Below are 16,025 nucleotides of genomic sequence, written 5' to 3' on the forward strand. Positions count from 1 at the left end.
TGTCTGTAACTAGGAGTTGTCTGTAAGTCTGGTGTCCTTAAGTAGGAGACCGCCTGTACTCTGAAGTCAGGAGGATCCAGCACTGCCAGACCCTCCTGACCTTTGTCCTGTGATTGGGTGAAATGCTGACAAAGCATTTCACACTCTCTTAGATATAGGATCCCCTGCACTACTCTCCCCCTGCCTGTCCTACTATGAAAAATACCTGCAGAACCTTAGAGTGATGTCAGAATAATGTGACTGATCACATGCTTCATGACTTTAAGGTCCTTTAACTGCCCGGTCAGGTCATAGCCAGGGGGTGGAAGGAAGAGTTTTCTGACACTGGAAATAGGTATCTTTAAGACCGGTGTGTGTGAATGAATGGATTGATGTAGCATAGTTGTGCGTATGTTTGCGTGTGAATGTATGGATGTAGTAGGACTGTGTGTGAGGATAGATGTAGCAGCGCTGTGTGAGTAAATGAAAGGATGTAGCACGGTTGTTTGAGTGGATAGATGTAGCAGGGCTATGTGTGTAAGTGTATGAATGTAGTAGAGCTGTGTGTGTGAGGGGATATCTGTGTGCTAGTTAATCGGATGGATTAACAAAACTTTTCACATAAAACTATACACCATACGCTCAGCTCTTCCTGCTCTGCTCTAACATCTATTATTTTTTGTTTTTGCAAAGCATCTCACCCTCATCTCACCCCACAGGGATTTCAACTTTTGGTAGATGCTTATCAATGATCTTAAACTGAAACGTATGCACTGTGCATAAGAGAATAGTGGAGAGGGAGCTACATAACGAGTACATACCATAACAGGAGCGAGATCAATATAAAATAAAGATCTTAGATAAAAAAAAAAAAATCATAATTTAAAAAAGTGACAGAACTTGAAATGTCAAATAACATCTGCCAGAAACTTGAAATAATTAGATATATGAAAACCTGGCTTTTATGTCAGACATGAAAGCTGGCACAAAATTTATTGAAATCCAGATTGTCAGACTAAAATATATTACTTACCTTTATTTATTCCAGAAGATATGGAAGGGCTCTTTTTATTACATTAGGAGACAGTCCAGCTCTGATTACTGGCAGGTTAATTCACTATTTAGGAGCCCGAGTAGCAATTATTTATTACTGTAAGTTACTGGTTTGATAAAGATGTCTTAAATCAAGCGATAATTACAGCTGACAACCGATATTTCAGCAGCTCCACCCACAGAAATATTAAACACAGAGCACATCTTATCGTAAAGCGCAAGAAAAAAGGGCTTTTTACCACCAAAGACACAGATACGAGATTTGTTTCTGATCATTGGGGGATGAACTAGGATCTTGACGATCTCGAAAAAAGGTCCCCTTATGTGTCCTATACAAATGGAGCGTGGATGTGTATACTCTGACTGCTATCCATTCACTCCTATGGAGCAGCCTGTCCTGAACGTCCCATAGAAAGTAATGGAAGCTCCGATAGAGCATGGGCGCCAGCGCTACATTAGTCAGCATTCTTTGGGAAATGTTTGATATGGAGGGAAAAAAAACATAATCCCAATGATAATACAAAATTATAAAATGTTCCAGTTTTTACAGATAAAACAATAGGAAAGTAAAGTATGAAGAGAGCGATAAGTGATTCCACTAGGTATAAACCCTGCCAAGTATGAATCTACATACAGAGATAACTATCAGTCACTTATAAGACTGCCCTCATGACTAAAACATAAAGAACAAAGATATACATAATAAAAATAAAAGGTCATACCAAAACATCTGCCACAATCTGCTCAGCTCCTGCTCTAGAACATGCTGCCTGCAGATAGGACACTATGGGGCACATTTACTTACCCGGTCCACAGAGTTCCCCGAAAGTGCATTGTCCGACGATTGTGAATGCCGCGATTCACTTACATTGTGCGCCCAATATCCTGCATGTGTGGCTTCCCTGCTCAGGTCCGACGGAGTTAACCTTCTTCTTCGTAATGCATGTTAGTGTATTGTCTTGTGACACAATTTGAAAGTTAAATTCGGAGCTCAGTCCCAACCAGTCGGATCGTCTGACGGCGCGCCCCCGATTCCTGTCACATGGAAGGCCAGCGCAGCCGCGCCAAAATCCTGTTACATACCTGTCAAAGCTGTGCTATCCCCAAAAACATCAGAAAGTCGGACGAAAGTGTGCACGTGCAGACCCTTAGTAGATGAGCCCATATATATATGATCTTCTCAGCCCCTCCTGCTCTATAACATGCTGCCTGCAGATAGGAAGCTATGTACAATCTGCTCAGCAACTCCTGCTCTATAACATGCGTCCTGCAGATAGGACACTATGTACAATCTGCTCAGCTCCTCCCACTCTATAACATGCTGCCTGCAGATAGTACACAATATATAATGATCTGCTCAACATCCCTTGTTCTATAACATGCTGCCTGCAATTTGTTCAGTTCCTCCAGCTCTTTGCCATACCACCTGCAGATAAAACACTGGTCCAGATATATTATTTTATCTGTAACAGTTTTCTAAGTTTGCACTTGCACATGTATTTATTATTTGTTTGAGCCACAATTGTGTCGTGGTTGAATGCTGCACGATAATTTTGAAAACCGTGCACCTAATAGGGCGTGTTGGTGTGTGCTTGCAGTTTGCACCACAATTGTGTTGCAACAACATGAAACAAATTGCACCAAGAAAAAAATAGGCTCAACTGTGTGCACATCCTAACCGGATCAACTAAGGGCGTGTGACACTATTAAATAATCATCTCCTCATTCTCTATTCTATAACATGCTGCCTGCAAACTGGACACTATGTAGAATCTGTTCAGTTCCTCCTGCTCTATAATATGCTGCCTGCATATAGGACACCATTATACAATCTGTTCATCTCCTACTGCCCTCTAACATGCTGCCTGCAGAGAGGAGGACACTAGTACAATCTGCTCAGCTCCGCCTGCTCTAGCACATGCTGCCTGTAGATAGGACACTATGTACAATAGAAGCTATTCAGCTCCTTCTGCTCTACAACATACTACCAGGAGATATGACACTACAAACCATCTGCTCATCTCCTTCACCTTTATTACACAACACCAGCATGACTACAATTGATTTTCATTGTTAGAACTGGCAGTGTTATGCACATTTACTACAGCAATGTTAATACCACTTATTTTACTATCCTCTATTACAACAATAATTACATATAACCACAGGTCAGAGGGATGCAGTAATACAGCGGCCACGGACTGCAGTCACTATGGTTGGAATTAGGCTCTTTGAATAGGTGTGTGCTCATAGAAAAGCCTACTGTACACCAAGACCATATTCCACATATTTCAGTTCTCCCCTAATTAAATGAAATTGGTCATATTGTGTCTTGAACAATGGCGCATCCCAACCTAGAAACAAAATTAGTGATGCAAAGTTATTGTCAAATACAATAACCACCTTTCATGCTGCAGCATACAACCAAGAGCAGGATCTCTGCAGTTAAGAAATCAAATCATCCTTTGATGTGCCTATAATTATTAGGGGTTTAGTCAAATGTCTTTAGGCAAACCTGCTAAGTAGGAATGTAGAGATCAAAACTGACAATGTGACGATGCAAAGCGAAAATATATGAATCCCAGCCAAAAACTGTTTGGCATAACAATACAGCAAAATCAGAAAAGTGTGAAAAACGGATTTGAAATTCAAAGTGTGCGCCATAGAAAATCACAGAAACTGTAGGAGGAGTATCTTGTAGGATATTATATTTTAGGAAATACATTATATTATTATGTAAAAAAGTGAGGCAAAGGGCCATATACCGTATATATACTCAAGTATAAGCTGATGCAACTAATTTTACCACAAATAACTTGGAAAACTTGTTAATATAAGCCTAGGGTGTCCAGCACCACCCTCCCCCACTATTGAAATGCCCAGCAGCCTCCCCCACTATTGAAATGCCCAGCAGCCTCCCCACAGTAATGGATGCTCAGCACTCTCCCCTTACTAATGAGATGCCAAGCAACCTCCCCCAGTAATGAAATGTCCAGGGCCCTCCCCCTACTAATGAAATGTCCAGTAGCCTCCCCTAACTAATGAAATGCCCACAGACTCCCCTTACTAATGAAATGCCCAGCAGCCTCCCCTAGCTAATGAAATGCCCAGCAGCCTCCCCTCGCTAATGAAATGCCCAGCAGCCTCCCCTCACTAATGAGATGCTCTATTACTGTAAAGTTCAAAAACTTTTTTGTTTGCCTAGCTCTGCTTAGTCAGAATAAGCAATTATCTCATTTACACTCATAAGCTGTCTGCAGCCGTTTGTCAGCTAGCAGTTACCTTGCCCATCTGGCTGTCTTTGTTTGGTTAGTTGCCATGGGAATCCATAGCTAGACAAGGAGAGGAGGTGGATGATGTTAGGAGGGGTTACTAGCACATGCAGTAGAATATCAGTCCCAGCAGCATGTAAAATTCTCCAGGACCTGCAGTGATGTCATAGGTATGTGACAGGAATAGGTATGTAGCAGAGCTGTCTATGTTTGAAAGTTTGAATATAGTAGAAATGTGTATATATGAAAGATTGAATCCACAAATTAAGATAGAGCTCAGGCTCCCTATCAGTTATAATGAATGATCAGATCCTACACAGCACAATCTATATATAATGCACCCTCTTTGAGCAGATCTCTTTGCACAGGGAAGTGGTGGTCTGCTGATAGGAGGAAGCTTCCATAGAGTAAAACCCCAAAAAAACAGCGATTGAATAACAAAACAGTCTTTAAGAGTGGGGGTCCTCTCAGAGAGGTGGTCCTCTGGAGAGGTTACACTTTGTGTATATGTATATATATGTACACATACAGTGATGCTGCCATGGGTTCATCTTCTTATTCCTATGTAGGTGTTTTATGGTGCAGTTGGACATGTTTTAATATATCTTTTTCTTTGTGATGTAGAAGATTACTGTATGATGCAGAGCTCCAGTGATCTGTCTTCCCTGCCTTGCCTGCACTAGATCTCTGTACAAGTAGTAACACTGATTCTGTTTCTTGATTGGCTGGGTTTGTGCACATTCACGTGAATGCCATGAGTGCTATTGGCATTATAAACCATAGCTGATGTCACAACCAGGAAGTCCCGCCCATTTCAGGAAAGCTGAGAGTGTCTTACAGATAGCCTCAAATATCTATGATCCCTATATTAGGATAGGAAGAAACCAGACACATGATACAGGTATTTTTAAAATTTTTGTCAAAGGCTCTCTCCAGCTGTGCTAAATATAATTTTTTTTTTGTCAAGTAACTTTACGGTTACACATTGTACTTACCCTGTTAAAGGGGTTATCTAAGTTTAAGAAATAACTTGGGGCCAGGGTGGGGTAGGCAATTAAAAAAAAAAAGTGCACTTACCTCTTCCGGTGCTGTTGGTGTCCCGTGCCACAGTCCGTCTGATCCGTGCACAGGGGCACAGAAGCAGCGCACAGGAAGCTTCCGGCTGGCCAATGTGCCGGCCACTCCCAAGCGTCTCCGGTCAGCATTGTAGGGCGCTGGGAGATGGTGTCGGATTAGATCTTCTGTCCGGAAGTTCTATGGTCTCCCCTGTAAACAAACCTGCGAACAGATCAGACTGACCGGGACCGGGACATCAGTAGCACTGGAGGAAGCAAGTACACAGTATTTTTTTTAAATAGCCCCCCCCCAGCCCGGCCTTAAGTTATTTCTTAAACTCGGACAACCCCTTTAAAGTTTGGGATAAGTGGCCAACCTCTTACAGGCGATTAGAGCTCTATTGATATGCACAGCATATACAACATACACCCACTGCATGACATGGACAGACATGGTGATACCAGTTTGAAATTAAAGCATTACTTTTTTAATACATTTGTGGAAAATAGTAAAAGAGTAATTCTTCAAATATTTAGATTAAAGAAAATCAGCCACGCCAAAGGTGTGAATTTACACCTCTCGCATGACGTAAAACCTCCCTCTCCCAGCATTTAGAGGGAGGTGCGAAATTAGCAGCCTGGAGCGTCGGACATCTTGTCCCCACACTCAGTGCTGCTAATTAGAACTTTCTTTTCTAGGTGATCCCGCCATGTCAAGACTAGCAACGGACAGCGCTGGGATCAAGACGAAGAGAAGCTGGGGTGAGTATTTGTAATTTTTTTTTTTTATCACTGGTTGATTTCCTTTAAATGGAACCTGTAATCAGAAATTGGTCTAATCACCAGTATGTTATTTAGCAGTTGTACACCTTACACGGAAGTCAAGCTCTCCCTGCCTCGCAACGCCTCCTCCCTGGTGATTGACATCATGCACAGGACTTCTGGAGATCTGGTTAGTGATTTCTCTGTGTGCAGGTCCATCAAGTTAAACTAAGGCGGCTTAACTTCAAAGAGAGCGCTTGACTTCATTGTTAAAATCCCTCCTTGACTTTATACTAAAAATTTATACTCACTTCAAAGTTGATTTTCTGGATGATGCCACCACACTGGACCATGAAGGAAACCTGATCTATAAGGTATTCAATTGTTTGACAACATACTATTAGTGGTTTATTATGTCAATTCTGCTGATAGGTCCCCTTTATGTACACTGAAAAGATGTGGTGTTCAAGAGATTAATACTTGCATAATAAATGAAAAGAAATAGAAAAATTAAATAAAAAAACCAGACTTTACAGCAATTGTCAAAATTCTGATTCTTACTTTACCAGGGTGGTTGTTTTATAAAATGCTCAGGTGAAAATAACATGCAGACGGCTGCTTCAGGGAGCTTAAAACACGATCAAATTAGTCTTTACATTATTCAACACATTACTGTGATATCATGTAAAACAGAAGCCTTTGCAGCAGCTCCTATAAAACATAATGCTGCAAGCCAGTGTTAAGCTGATATTTAATAAGTTCCAATTCAGGCCACATGAGGTGAATTTCACATCCAAAAGTATTCCGAACCTTTGGCTTCTCATTGTGAGCCTTAGGCACTGTCAGGGCTGGCACCTGGCCTAGAGGGTGCCTAATGCCATACTCTGGAGACATTTCAGCAGAAGAGGAAGGCGGCAAAATTTTTAGGACTGAGTTACCTTAGATTTGTTGTATGTACGGTGCATACATAGGTAGACATACCTGTAAATACTACTACAGGACACTACAGTATAAAATGGTTTATAAATGTAATTAACCAAGTACAGAAAGTGCTCTGGGAGGTAGAAAGAAGTGACACACTGACACACAAGTCACAACAAAGGACGTCTCATACGTTGCTGCTGAAACTTTGAAAACAGAATTGTGACGGGTTTCCCGAGGCAGGTAATGGGGAGGAATAAAAGGAGTCTGTGAACTCAAGGTGGAGTTTTGATGGCAGCGGATGCTACGTTTTATTAGGATCCTTCATCTGATGCTTTTCATCAAATAAACCTCAATAGTCAAATCTTAACTGTCCATCAAAAACATGGAACATGGATAGGGTTTCTTATTGGCGGTGAAAGGACAGCCTTCCGGTAATACATCATTTTCACCAGCGAGAGAGAGAACTCTGCAGCTGCACAGTACTCTCTTTGCCCTCTTATCTAACCAGGGAAGTAACAGGCAGGGCAATGCAATCAATACATGCAGCTTTATTTAGACGCTTCAACTATTGACGCTTGGTTCCGTATATTATCAATGAGCCTTGGTTGCTGAAGTAAACCCCCTCCATGCCCAAAACCAGCAGGAGTAACAACATTTACACCTTCCCTGTTAGGGAAGACTCTTTAACTTCCCCAGACCAGCCTACATGCAGGTAGTAACCGCTCAATCATTGGCCTCATGCACACAACTGTGTGCTGAAACAGACCACAAACATGGGAATTTTTCAGCCTGATTTGAAGAGATGGAGTGGCCTCACCACACTGTAACCATGCATAATAGAAGTCATTGCCGACATTGAACTTGCCAGAATTTGTGGGGCTAGCCCATGGCTGCTATTTACGTTTGTGTGCATGAGGTTTCATGACGAATATGTGCTTTAATCAGGACACAAAAATGAGAAAATTTGGGGTTAGTTTCACACGGATTAAGATGGGAGGGGTGAGCGCTCGACCCCCAGGTTGTATACATGAGGCCTTAGGAAGGACAGTCAGACACCTCTTTTACACAGACGTATGAAAACGACCACATGCTACCCTTACCATGCAGTTTTCTTACGGGTAGTATACATAGGCCACAATCATTTCAATGGGCAATACGATCATTCATCTACATGGCCTTATTGTCCATCAAACTGTACTGTGACATGGGAGTGGCTATGATGGACGGGGTGTGTTGACTGTTATGACTGCACATCCCTCTCCATCTGTTGGAAACCAGCAGGACACAGAACTTCACAGGAAGTCCCAACTCCTGCTGCACGGGGGTCACGTGACCCAACTCAGACAGCAAACTTGGGGTCTAATACTTACTCTGTTAAAGTCTGCTATAAGTAGCCTTCTCATCTCCCTAGACAACTAGTGATTTTTCTACACTAACAAGGGAGACTGGCATTTGCGCCACCACAGATGCTAGCATTAGCTCCTTACTCATGACCCACAAGGGAAGTTACTTACTCTTTTATTTCCCTTGATCATCAAGCGTATTAGACAATAACGTGTCTTCCGTTATCTAACAAGTACCTTATATACTCGAGTATAAGCCTAGTTTTTCAGCACAAAAAATGTGCTGAAAAACCCAAACTTGGCTTATACTTGAGTCAAAAAAAAAAAAATATATCTAAACTCACCTTTCCGGTGACCCCTGTATATCTTCTGTGCGATCTGTCCGGCAGCGGCGGCAGGCTATATACACTAGGGCAGGGTCTGGCAGGCTATATACACTGGGGCAGGGTCTGGCAGGCTATATACACTGGGGCAGGGTCTGGCAGGCTATATACACTGGGGCAGGGGCTGGCAGGCTATATACACTGGGGCAGGGGCTGGCAGGCTATATACACTGGGGCAGGGGCTGGCTGGCTATATACACTGGGGCAGGGTTGGCTGGCTATATACTGGGGAGGCTGTGACCAATGCATTTCCCACCCTCGGCTTATACTCAAGTCAATAGGTTTTCCCAGTATTTTGTGGTAAAATTAGGGGCCTCGGCTTATACTCGGGTCGGCTTATACTCGAGTATATACGGTATTTGTTTTTTGAGAAGCAATGGCAACTCTAGTTACTTTTCAAATAGTTACTTCTAACTTTGAGCAAAAATCTGCAGGAAATTTTGGAGACATTTAGAAAACTCAACTCCATAAATCTATTAGGAGAACCCAATGAGTCGAGGATGTATGTGGCATATCGTACGTCACTGGCAAAACTGAGAACAATAGTAATTGTTAATGATATTATTCCCCATATTAATTTAATGGGAGAAATAGTAGAAGGAGGAGGTCGGCCATCACTGTCATGAAAATTCCTTTCTTTTGCATTATTTATACGACTAGTAGATATTTATAAATGCAAAAATGGAAGCTCTCAGAAATATGTATGGTAATATGGTAATAATATAATAAATCCACAGGAGGACTGTAGTAACCGGCGTTATTCTTCTGACTGCAGACTCTACTCTAGGCTTTTCCTCCAAGGACTATGGACACATCATTACAAGTGAGACGTCTGTAATGTCATTTCACACTAGCTAAAAAGATAGCACTTCACAGCACGACTCTAAAGTAGGGAGAATTTATCTGCTTTTCTCGTTACAACAAAAATCCCTTTTGGGTGAAAACTATTGATTTGAAGGTTAAATAAATTCATCTCACTAGCCCCCTGTGTAATTTAAAGTAAGTTGGCCTTGGGAATCTTTCTGACATTTTTAACATGTGCCGTTCACTCGAGTTTTTATCAAGGAAATAACATGCGAACTCCCGGGAGTTTTTTTTTTTTTTTTTTCACGGTGTGATCATTATTAATTATAGGATTTCTTAATAGGTTATGCCATGTCAACTCCTTGTGGCATGGTTAAGTGATGTTTAAATTAATAGGCTATAGTTGACTATGTGAAACGCATCTCCTATATACTCAATGAGGCTCCTGCTTTATCCATAGGCAAAAGAAATCAGGAGAATAACCCGCAGGAAAATACACTAATTCAACTCCATTTGTGCAGGCAGTAAATTTGAACATGTTCAGAATTTCACATGACTTCCTAAATTGCCTATCGGGGTAAAAACTGCAGGAAAAGAACACTGAAATCTAGTTCTGTTTCTACATACACATACTTATCCATGCTTTGTCTCCTTGTTTTTTTAATTTTTTTTTTAATGAAACTTTCTCTCTCTGTATAATTGTGTTATATAGATTTAAATTAGCCAATAGCTTATTGCCCTGTCATATGACAAGCCCAAACTTGCACTGCAGTTTGCCTCACTAATGTGCAGGGTGCACCAGACCAGACCAGTGCACGGTCTTGATTAATCTGGCACACCCTGAAGGTGCTGATTATGCTTCACCCCTTCACGACTACCATATGGCTATTATTATTATATACGTCCTATCTGCACATGCCCCGTGCAGAAAGGGCATTTATGAACATCATGACAGTGGTCGCTTTAAACGGCTATGTCTCCTGAACCCCGGCACCTAGAAACACAATCTAGGTCAATCTGAACAGGAGAATCTGCCCTTTGCGTTTCCATTTTTCACTGTAATGTTTACAAATCTGTTAAGGATCACCTTCAACACACAATAATCTCACTGCATGTCTCCATCTACGCTCCTATATAGATTGTGAGCCCTCAGGGGCAGGGTCCTGCTTCCACTTGTTTCCTGATCTCTGTAGTTTTTGCATTTGTACTTGCATTTATTTGTTCCTCTTTCTCTATAAATAAATAAAAATCTCACTTCAAATTAGATTTTCTGGATGACGCTACCACACTGGGCCACAAAAGAAACATGATCTGAAAGGTGTTAGTCTGTTTCATATATTCGGTTAATTTCTGCTGCTGGGTTCCCTTTTATTCTCTGAGATGTTTGAAACAACCTTCCTGTTGAATATAGGAAGAATATAGAAGAACTACTGCAGTTCTGGAGACAAAGGGGCAGATTTACTTACCCGGCCCATTCGCGATCCAGCGGCGCGTTCTCTGCGGTGGATTCGGGTCTTCCGGCGATCCACTAAGGTAGTTCCTCCGACGTCCACCAGGTGGCGCTGCTGCGCTGAAATTCCCCGAGGCCCGCCGGAATGCCCTGAAGTTCACCGGCCTATTCCTGGTGAAGGTAAGCGCAAGTCCCGTGGTTTTAAAATGCGGCGTTTTTTCCGAATCCGTCGGGTTTTCGTTCAGCCACGCCCCCGATTTCCGTCGCGTGCATGCCGCTGCGCCATAATCCAATCGCATGCGCCAAAATCCCGGGGCAATACAGGGAAAATCGGTGCACATCGGAAATATTCGGGTAACACGTAGGGAAAACGCGAATTGGGGCCCTTAGTAAATGACCCCCAAAGAGTTGCAAAAACAACCTACTGCAGATAGGTTCCCTTTTTTCTCTGAGATGTTTGAAACAATCTTCCTATTGAATACAGGAAGAATATAGAAGAACTACTGCAGTTCTGGAGACAAAGAGTTGCGAAAACAAATATTGAATTGCTGTATTTTATGTTCATTTACTTTGTTAACACTCCTACTTTTGATTTAATTGCATTCTGTTTTCCAGAACCCCTGCCTAAAGCTTTTGCACAATGCTATACGCCAGTGGTTCTCAACCTTTCTAATGCTGTGACCCCGCAATACAGTTCCTCATGCTGTGGTGACCCCAAACCATGCAACTCGCAATAAAAACACAGTAAAATTGCGGCTCCGATGGCTTTAGGTGACCCCCGGTTTTGGTCGTTCGACCCCCGCTGGGGTCCTGACCCACAGGTTGAGAACCACTGCTATACGCCAATCCATTTCCAGTGTAATACAAGCCTAGAAAGGAGAAAAATCTTGCAAACTAGATTACTAATAACATCATGTATGTAAGACTAGAAGTGTAATGAGTTCTCCACTAACTCTTGCTCATTCTTTATTCATAGTGGATCTGTTCTGTGTGAAGTCAGGGATCGGCAGGTGGTATTTGAAGCTTATCTCCACTAATTCTTTTTCCCTAGAAACTAACCAATAACCCCCCACATTTGTAACATTGCAGTAGTACAGAAAAAGTATTGATTGAAGAAAAAAAAGAAACCTTTTTTTTTTTAAATAGCCTTAATTCTTACCAACTCCGGCGTTTATTGATTCTGCATCTATTTCCTCAGCCTTTTTCTTTGCCACTTTAGCGAGTGCCCATTCACCCTTATCTAGTGCAAGGTAATGGATGTCCTTTGGAAATAAAGCAAAATAAAAGATTAATCTAAAATGAATCTCGGGCGGACAACAAAGAAGAATTTCAAAGAAAAAGAATCTTTTATTGGCCAGATCACAGAACATAGACGGGACTGATGAACCCACAAGTTACGTTTTAATTTTCTCAATTTTCATTCCTTCCGCGATGCAAATGTATCATCTTACGCGCACCTTATCTCCAGCCAGGCAATCAAACATTTCAGCGAGTAAAAAGCATATATTTTACTTGCCAGCTTAGGCTGCACTTTCTGACCAACCTCTGCCTTTGAAAAGTCCACTGCTGTATCTGAATCTGTAATTTTTGACAAAGACACCTTTGAATATACTGTACATTCTGTCCAAAAATGACACCATTTAAAAAGGCTTTTAATTGAGTCCTGATGTTAATGCAAAGGAATTGCCGCGGGACATTTAGCATCACTGCCTGAATAAATGTTCCCAAAATTGTTTGTTTAGCTAATTAAACAGTAGATTTACCATCAATGAGCCAATGCAAATCTAGCCTCGTTTATTAGGGACATGTATATGCAGCAATGATAATTTTTATATGATTATAGGAGTCTGGAAGCTTTACTTAAAGAAAAAATCAGAATCCATCATGATAAACCAGGGACACTACCTCATAGATCCAGGCACCGTGACTGTGGTAATCGTCTTATATGTGTTATCCATGGCCTCCTTCCTTCTAAAATCAACTTTTTTGATTATGCTTATTAGCCTGAAGGGCACCTGGGAGCCCATCGGTGCTGCAGCTTTATCAGCTGTTACACTGCGCAGAATACTTCACCCTCTCACTGTGTGCTGAAATTCCCTCTGCTGCAGAAAGATAACATCAGGCAGAGAGAGGGGGAAGTGCTAAGGGAGCAAGGAACAGTGTAACAGCCTGTGAAGCTGCAGCGAAGAGGGGCTCTAGTAGAGAGAGGCACATATGGCTCATTAGAATAGTTTTAAGCGTTGATTTTAGAAGTAAGAAGGCCATGGATAACACATATAAAAAGAATAACACAGACGCTGGGTCTATGAGTAAGTGTCCCTGGTTTACCATGATGCCATTTGATGGTAGATTTCCTTTAAAAGAAAAAATTAGGGAGGGGTCAAAACCATCCTACACACATCTACACCACCATTCAGACTGTCCTTTATCAAGAAAATGGGATGGGTGGAGGTCTCCACCAAAAAATAAAAACACGTGGAGCGTTTATTTCTCAGCTGGGGAAGCTTCATACACTTTCTCCCCATACAGGTAAAACAATCTATTTATGACTGCTTTAAGCAAACCGCCTGGTACCAGGAAAGACTCCTGGTGGGAGACCCTCCTATCCAACTAGGAACCACGTCCTCGAAATAGACACAACAATAGATCCGTGTGCCACAACATCCACCCGAAATAGTCTGGTGAATGATCAGCCGGGTGATCTGTAAGCTACACAGACAGACCATGGAGAGGTATGTGATACTATTAGCTGGGATTCCGCTTTACTGGATTTATGTTTATTCCTGTTACTTTTGTTGCAGTTATAGGATTATGTTGTCCCTCCTCTATTGATTTCTCATGGGAGAATATTCCTACCCTTGACTTTTACAATACAGAGAGCCATTCCAATACGCGAGACCTTACAGAGGACCTAAAGGCCGAATACCAACAACATACCAACGGACCAAAGACCATATATAAACTTCAGCCAAGCAGTCAAACACAGACATGAATGTCAGAACACGGCATCTTTCCAATGGTCTTGAAGTGTCCCTCACCCCCACTTGCCTTTTTTCTTAAAAAGTTGAAACACAGAAGCCGACCATAGAAGAATGTTATATATCACCATGTCTGATACAAAAGGAACATTACTATATATTTATATGTGATATAGATTGTTATCGGTATTCGGTATCAGTCTTGCATGTGTCCTGCCGTTCTATTCAATACTATGGGAGAGTCTAAAATTGCTGAGCACAACATTTGGCTATCTTTGCTAACCCCATTCACTGTATTTGAGAGTGCTGTAGATAGTCGTGCACGGCTCATTATATCCCTGGTCATGTGATGTCACACAGGTGCACGGCTCATTATATCCCTGGTCATGTGATGTCACACAGGTGCACGGCTCATAGCCCTGGTCATGTGATGTCACATAGGTGCACGACTCATTATATCCCTGGTCATGTGATGTCACATAGGTGCACGACTCATTATATCCCTGGTCATGTGATGTCAGGCTCATATCACAGACAGTAATCAGAACTGTTTGATATAATGAGTCATGCACCTGTGTGACATCACATGACCAGGGGCCATTTTTTTATGGACAGTCCCCTTAAGTTTCAGCAGGTGCTGATGATGCAGAACTAGCGACATGGCCTTGGTCCCGATCACCTCTGTCAACCGCAGCCCGGCTGGATCACATCATTTTGATGGGCATTTATCCTGCGAACAGGGGTCCCCTAGAACACTGCCTTCCAACCACAGAGAGGTGGTTATGCAGAATTACATCCAAAAGAAAACAAACACCTCAATATCAAAGTACTAGGGGTAGGATCGGACCTATAACCTTAGAAGAGGGTGTCTGCCATGGAACTTAAAGTCCTCCTCACAAATACAGATAAATGTCCACCAAAGAGAGCAAATGAGGAAACAGAAACAAAGTGTATTTAGAAAATAGGACAATAATCTTTATTAGTTACTTACATGATAAAATCATCTTAAAAACAGGGGCAACAGGAGAGGTAGAAGTTTTGTACAGACCAGGAAACATAGTACACAGGAGTTCAATAATTTATCAAATGGGGCATAGCAGTAACAAATATGTGGGTTAGAACAACATTATTATATGTGCCCATCCAGTACACAGAAATACAAACAAAGGTAATTGTAACTAATAACCATAATAGTGTAAGTTACCCCTTGAGAAAGACCGGCGGGTTGAAACGCGCGTTGGGGTCTCTTGCTCACCAGGTAACCGTGTACACAGGTATCCAGCTCACAGATGTACATATAATGTATTATGGTTATTAGTTGCAATTACCTTTGTTTGTATTTCTGTGTACTAGATGGGCACATATAATAATGTTGTTCTAACCCACATATTTGTTACTGCTATGCCCCATTTGATAAATTATTGAACTCCTGTGTACTATGTTTCCTGGTCTGTACAAAACTTCTACCTCTCCTGTTGCCCCTGTTTTTAAGATGATTTTATCATGTAAGTAACTAATAAAGATTATTGTCCTATTTTCTAAATACACTTTGTTTCCGTTTCCTCATTTGCTCTCTTTGGTGGACATTTAGGTGGTTATGCAGGTTTTCTCTATTCATGTCTATGGGAAAAGAAAAAGCTGAAACTGCATGTAACTCACATATATATAACTTATGAACTACTCCGATCTGATTGATACAAGATGGATGTCTGGGGATCCCCAGTCTCGTGGAATGGGAACCATTGATAGCAATACCCTATCTAGGGCTTTGTTTTATTGTAACATTATTATGAATTAAGGAAGGACTCATAGAAGTCTGAAAAAAATCTTCCCTGGTTGCATATATTGGGGCACATTTACTTACCCGGCCCATTCGCGATCCAGCGGCGCCTTCTCTGCACAGGATTCGGGTCCGGCTGGGATTTAAGATGGTAGTTCCTCCGCCGTCCACCAGGTGGCGCTGCAGCGCCGAAAATAATCTTAACGCCCCGGAATGCACCATCCCATAGAAGGTGAAGGTGA

At 41.8% G+C, this 16,025-nt stretch overlaps 1 protein-coding gene and 1 long non-coding RNA gene across 5 annotated transcripts in view; one reads left to right on the top strand and one right to left on the bottom strand.

The window, feature by feature from the left end:
• Positions 1-16,025, bottom strand: part of WDPCP (WD repeat containing planar cell polarity effector) — a 217,873-nt gene that overhangs the window by 64,541 nt on the left and 137,307 nt on the right. For all 4 annotated transcript variants that reach the window (XM_072140380.1, XM_072140378.1, XM_072140379.1 and 1 more), the window contains one exon: positions 12,185-12,287. In XM_072140380.1, coding sequence (XP_071996481.1) covers positions 12,185-12,287 — 103 coding nt within the window. The remainder of the gene's footprint in view (positions 1-12,184; positions 12,288-16,025) is intronic.
• Positions 1-16,025, top strand: part of LOC140121124 (uncharacterized) — a 76,836-nt gene that overhangs the window by 36,241 nt on the left and 24,570 nt on the right. The gene's annotated exons all lie outside the window — the stretch shown is intronic.

The sequence above is a fragment of the Engystomops pustulosus genome, chromosome 3, assembly GCF_040894005.1.
Source record: "Engystomops pustulosus chromosome 3, aEngPut4.maternal, whole genome shotgun sequence".
NCBI classification, from domain to species: domain Eukaryota; kingdom Metazoa; phylum Chordata; class Amphibia; order Anura; family Leptodactylidae; genus Engystomops; species Engystomops pustulosus.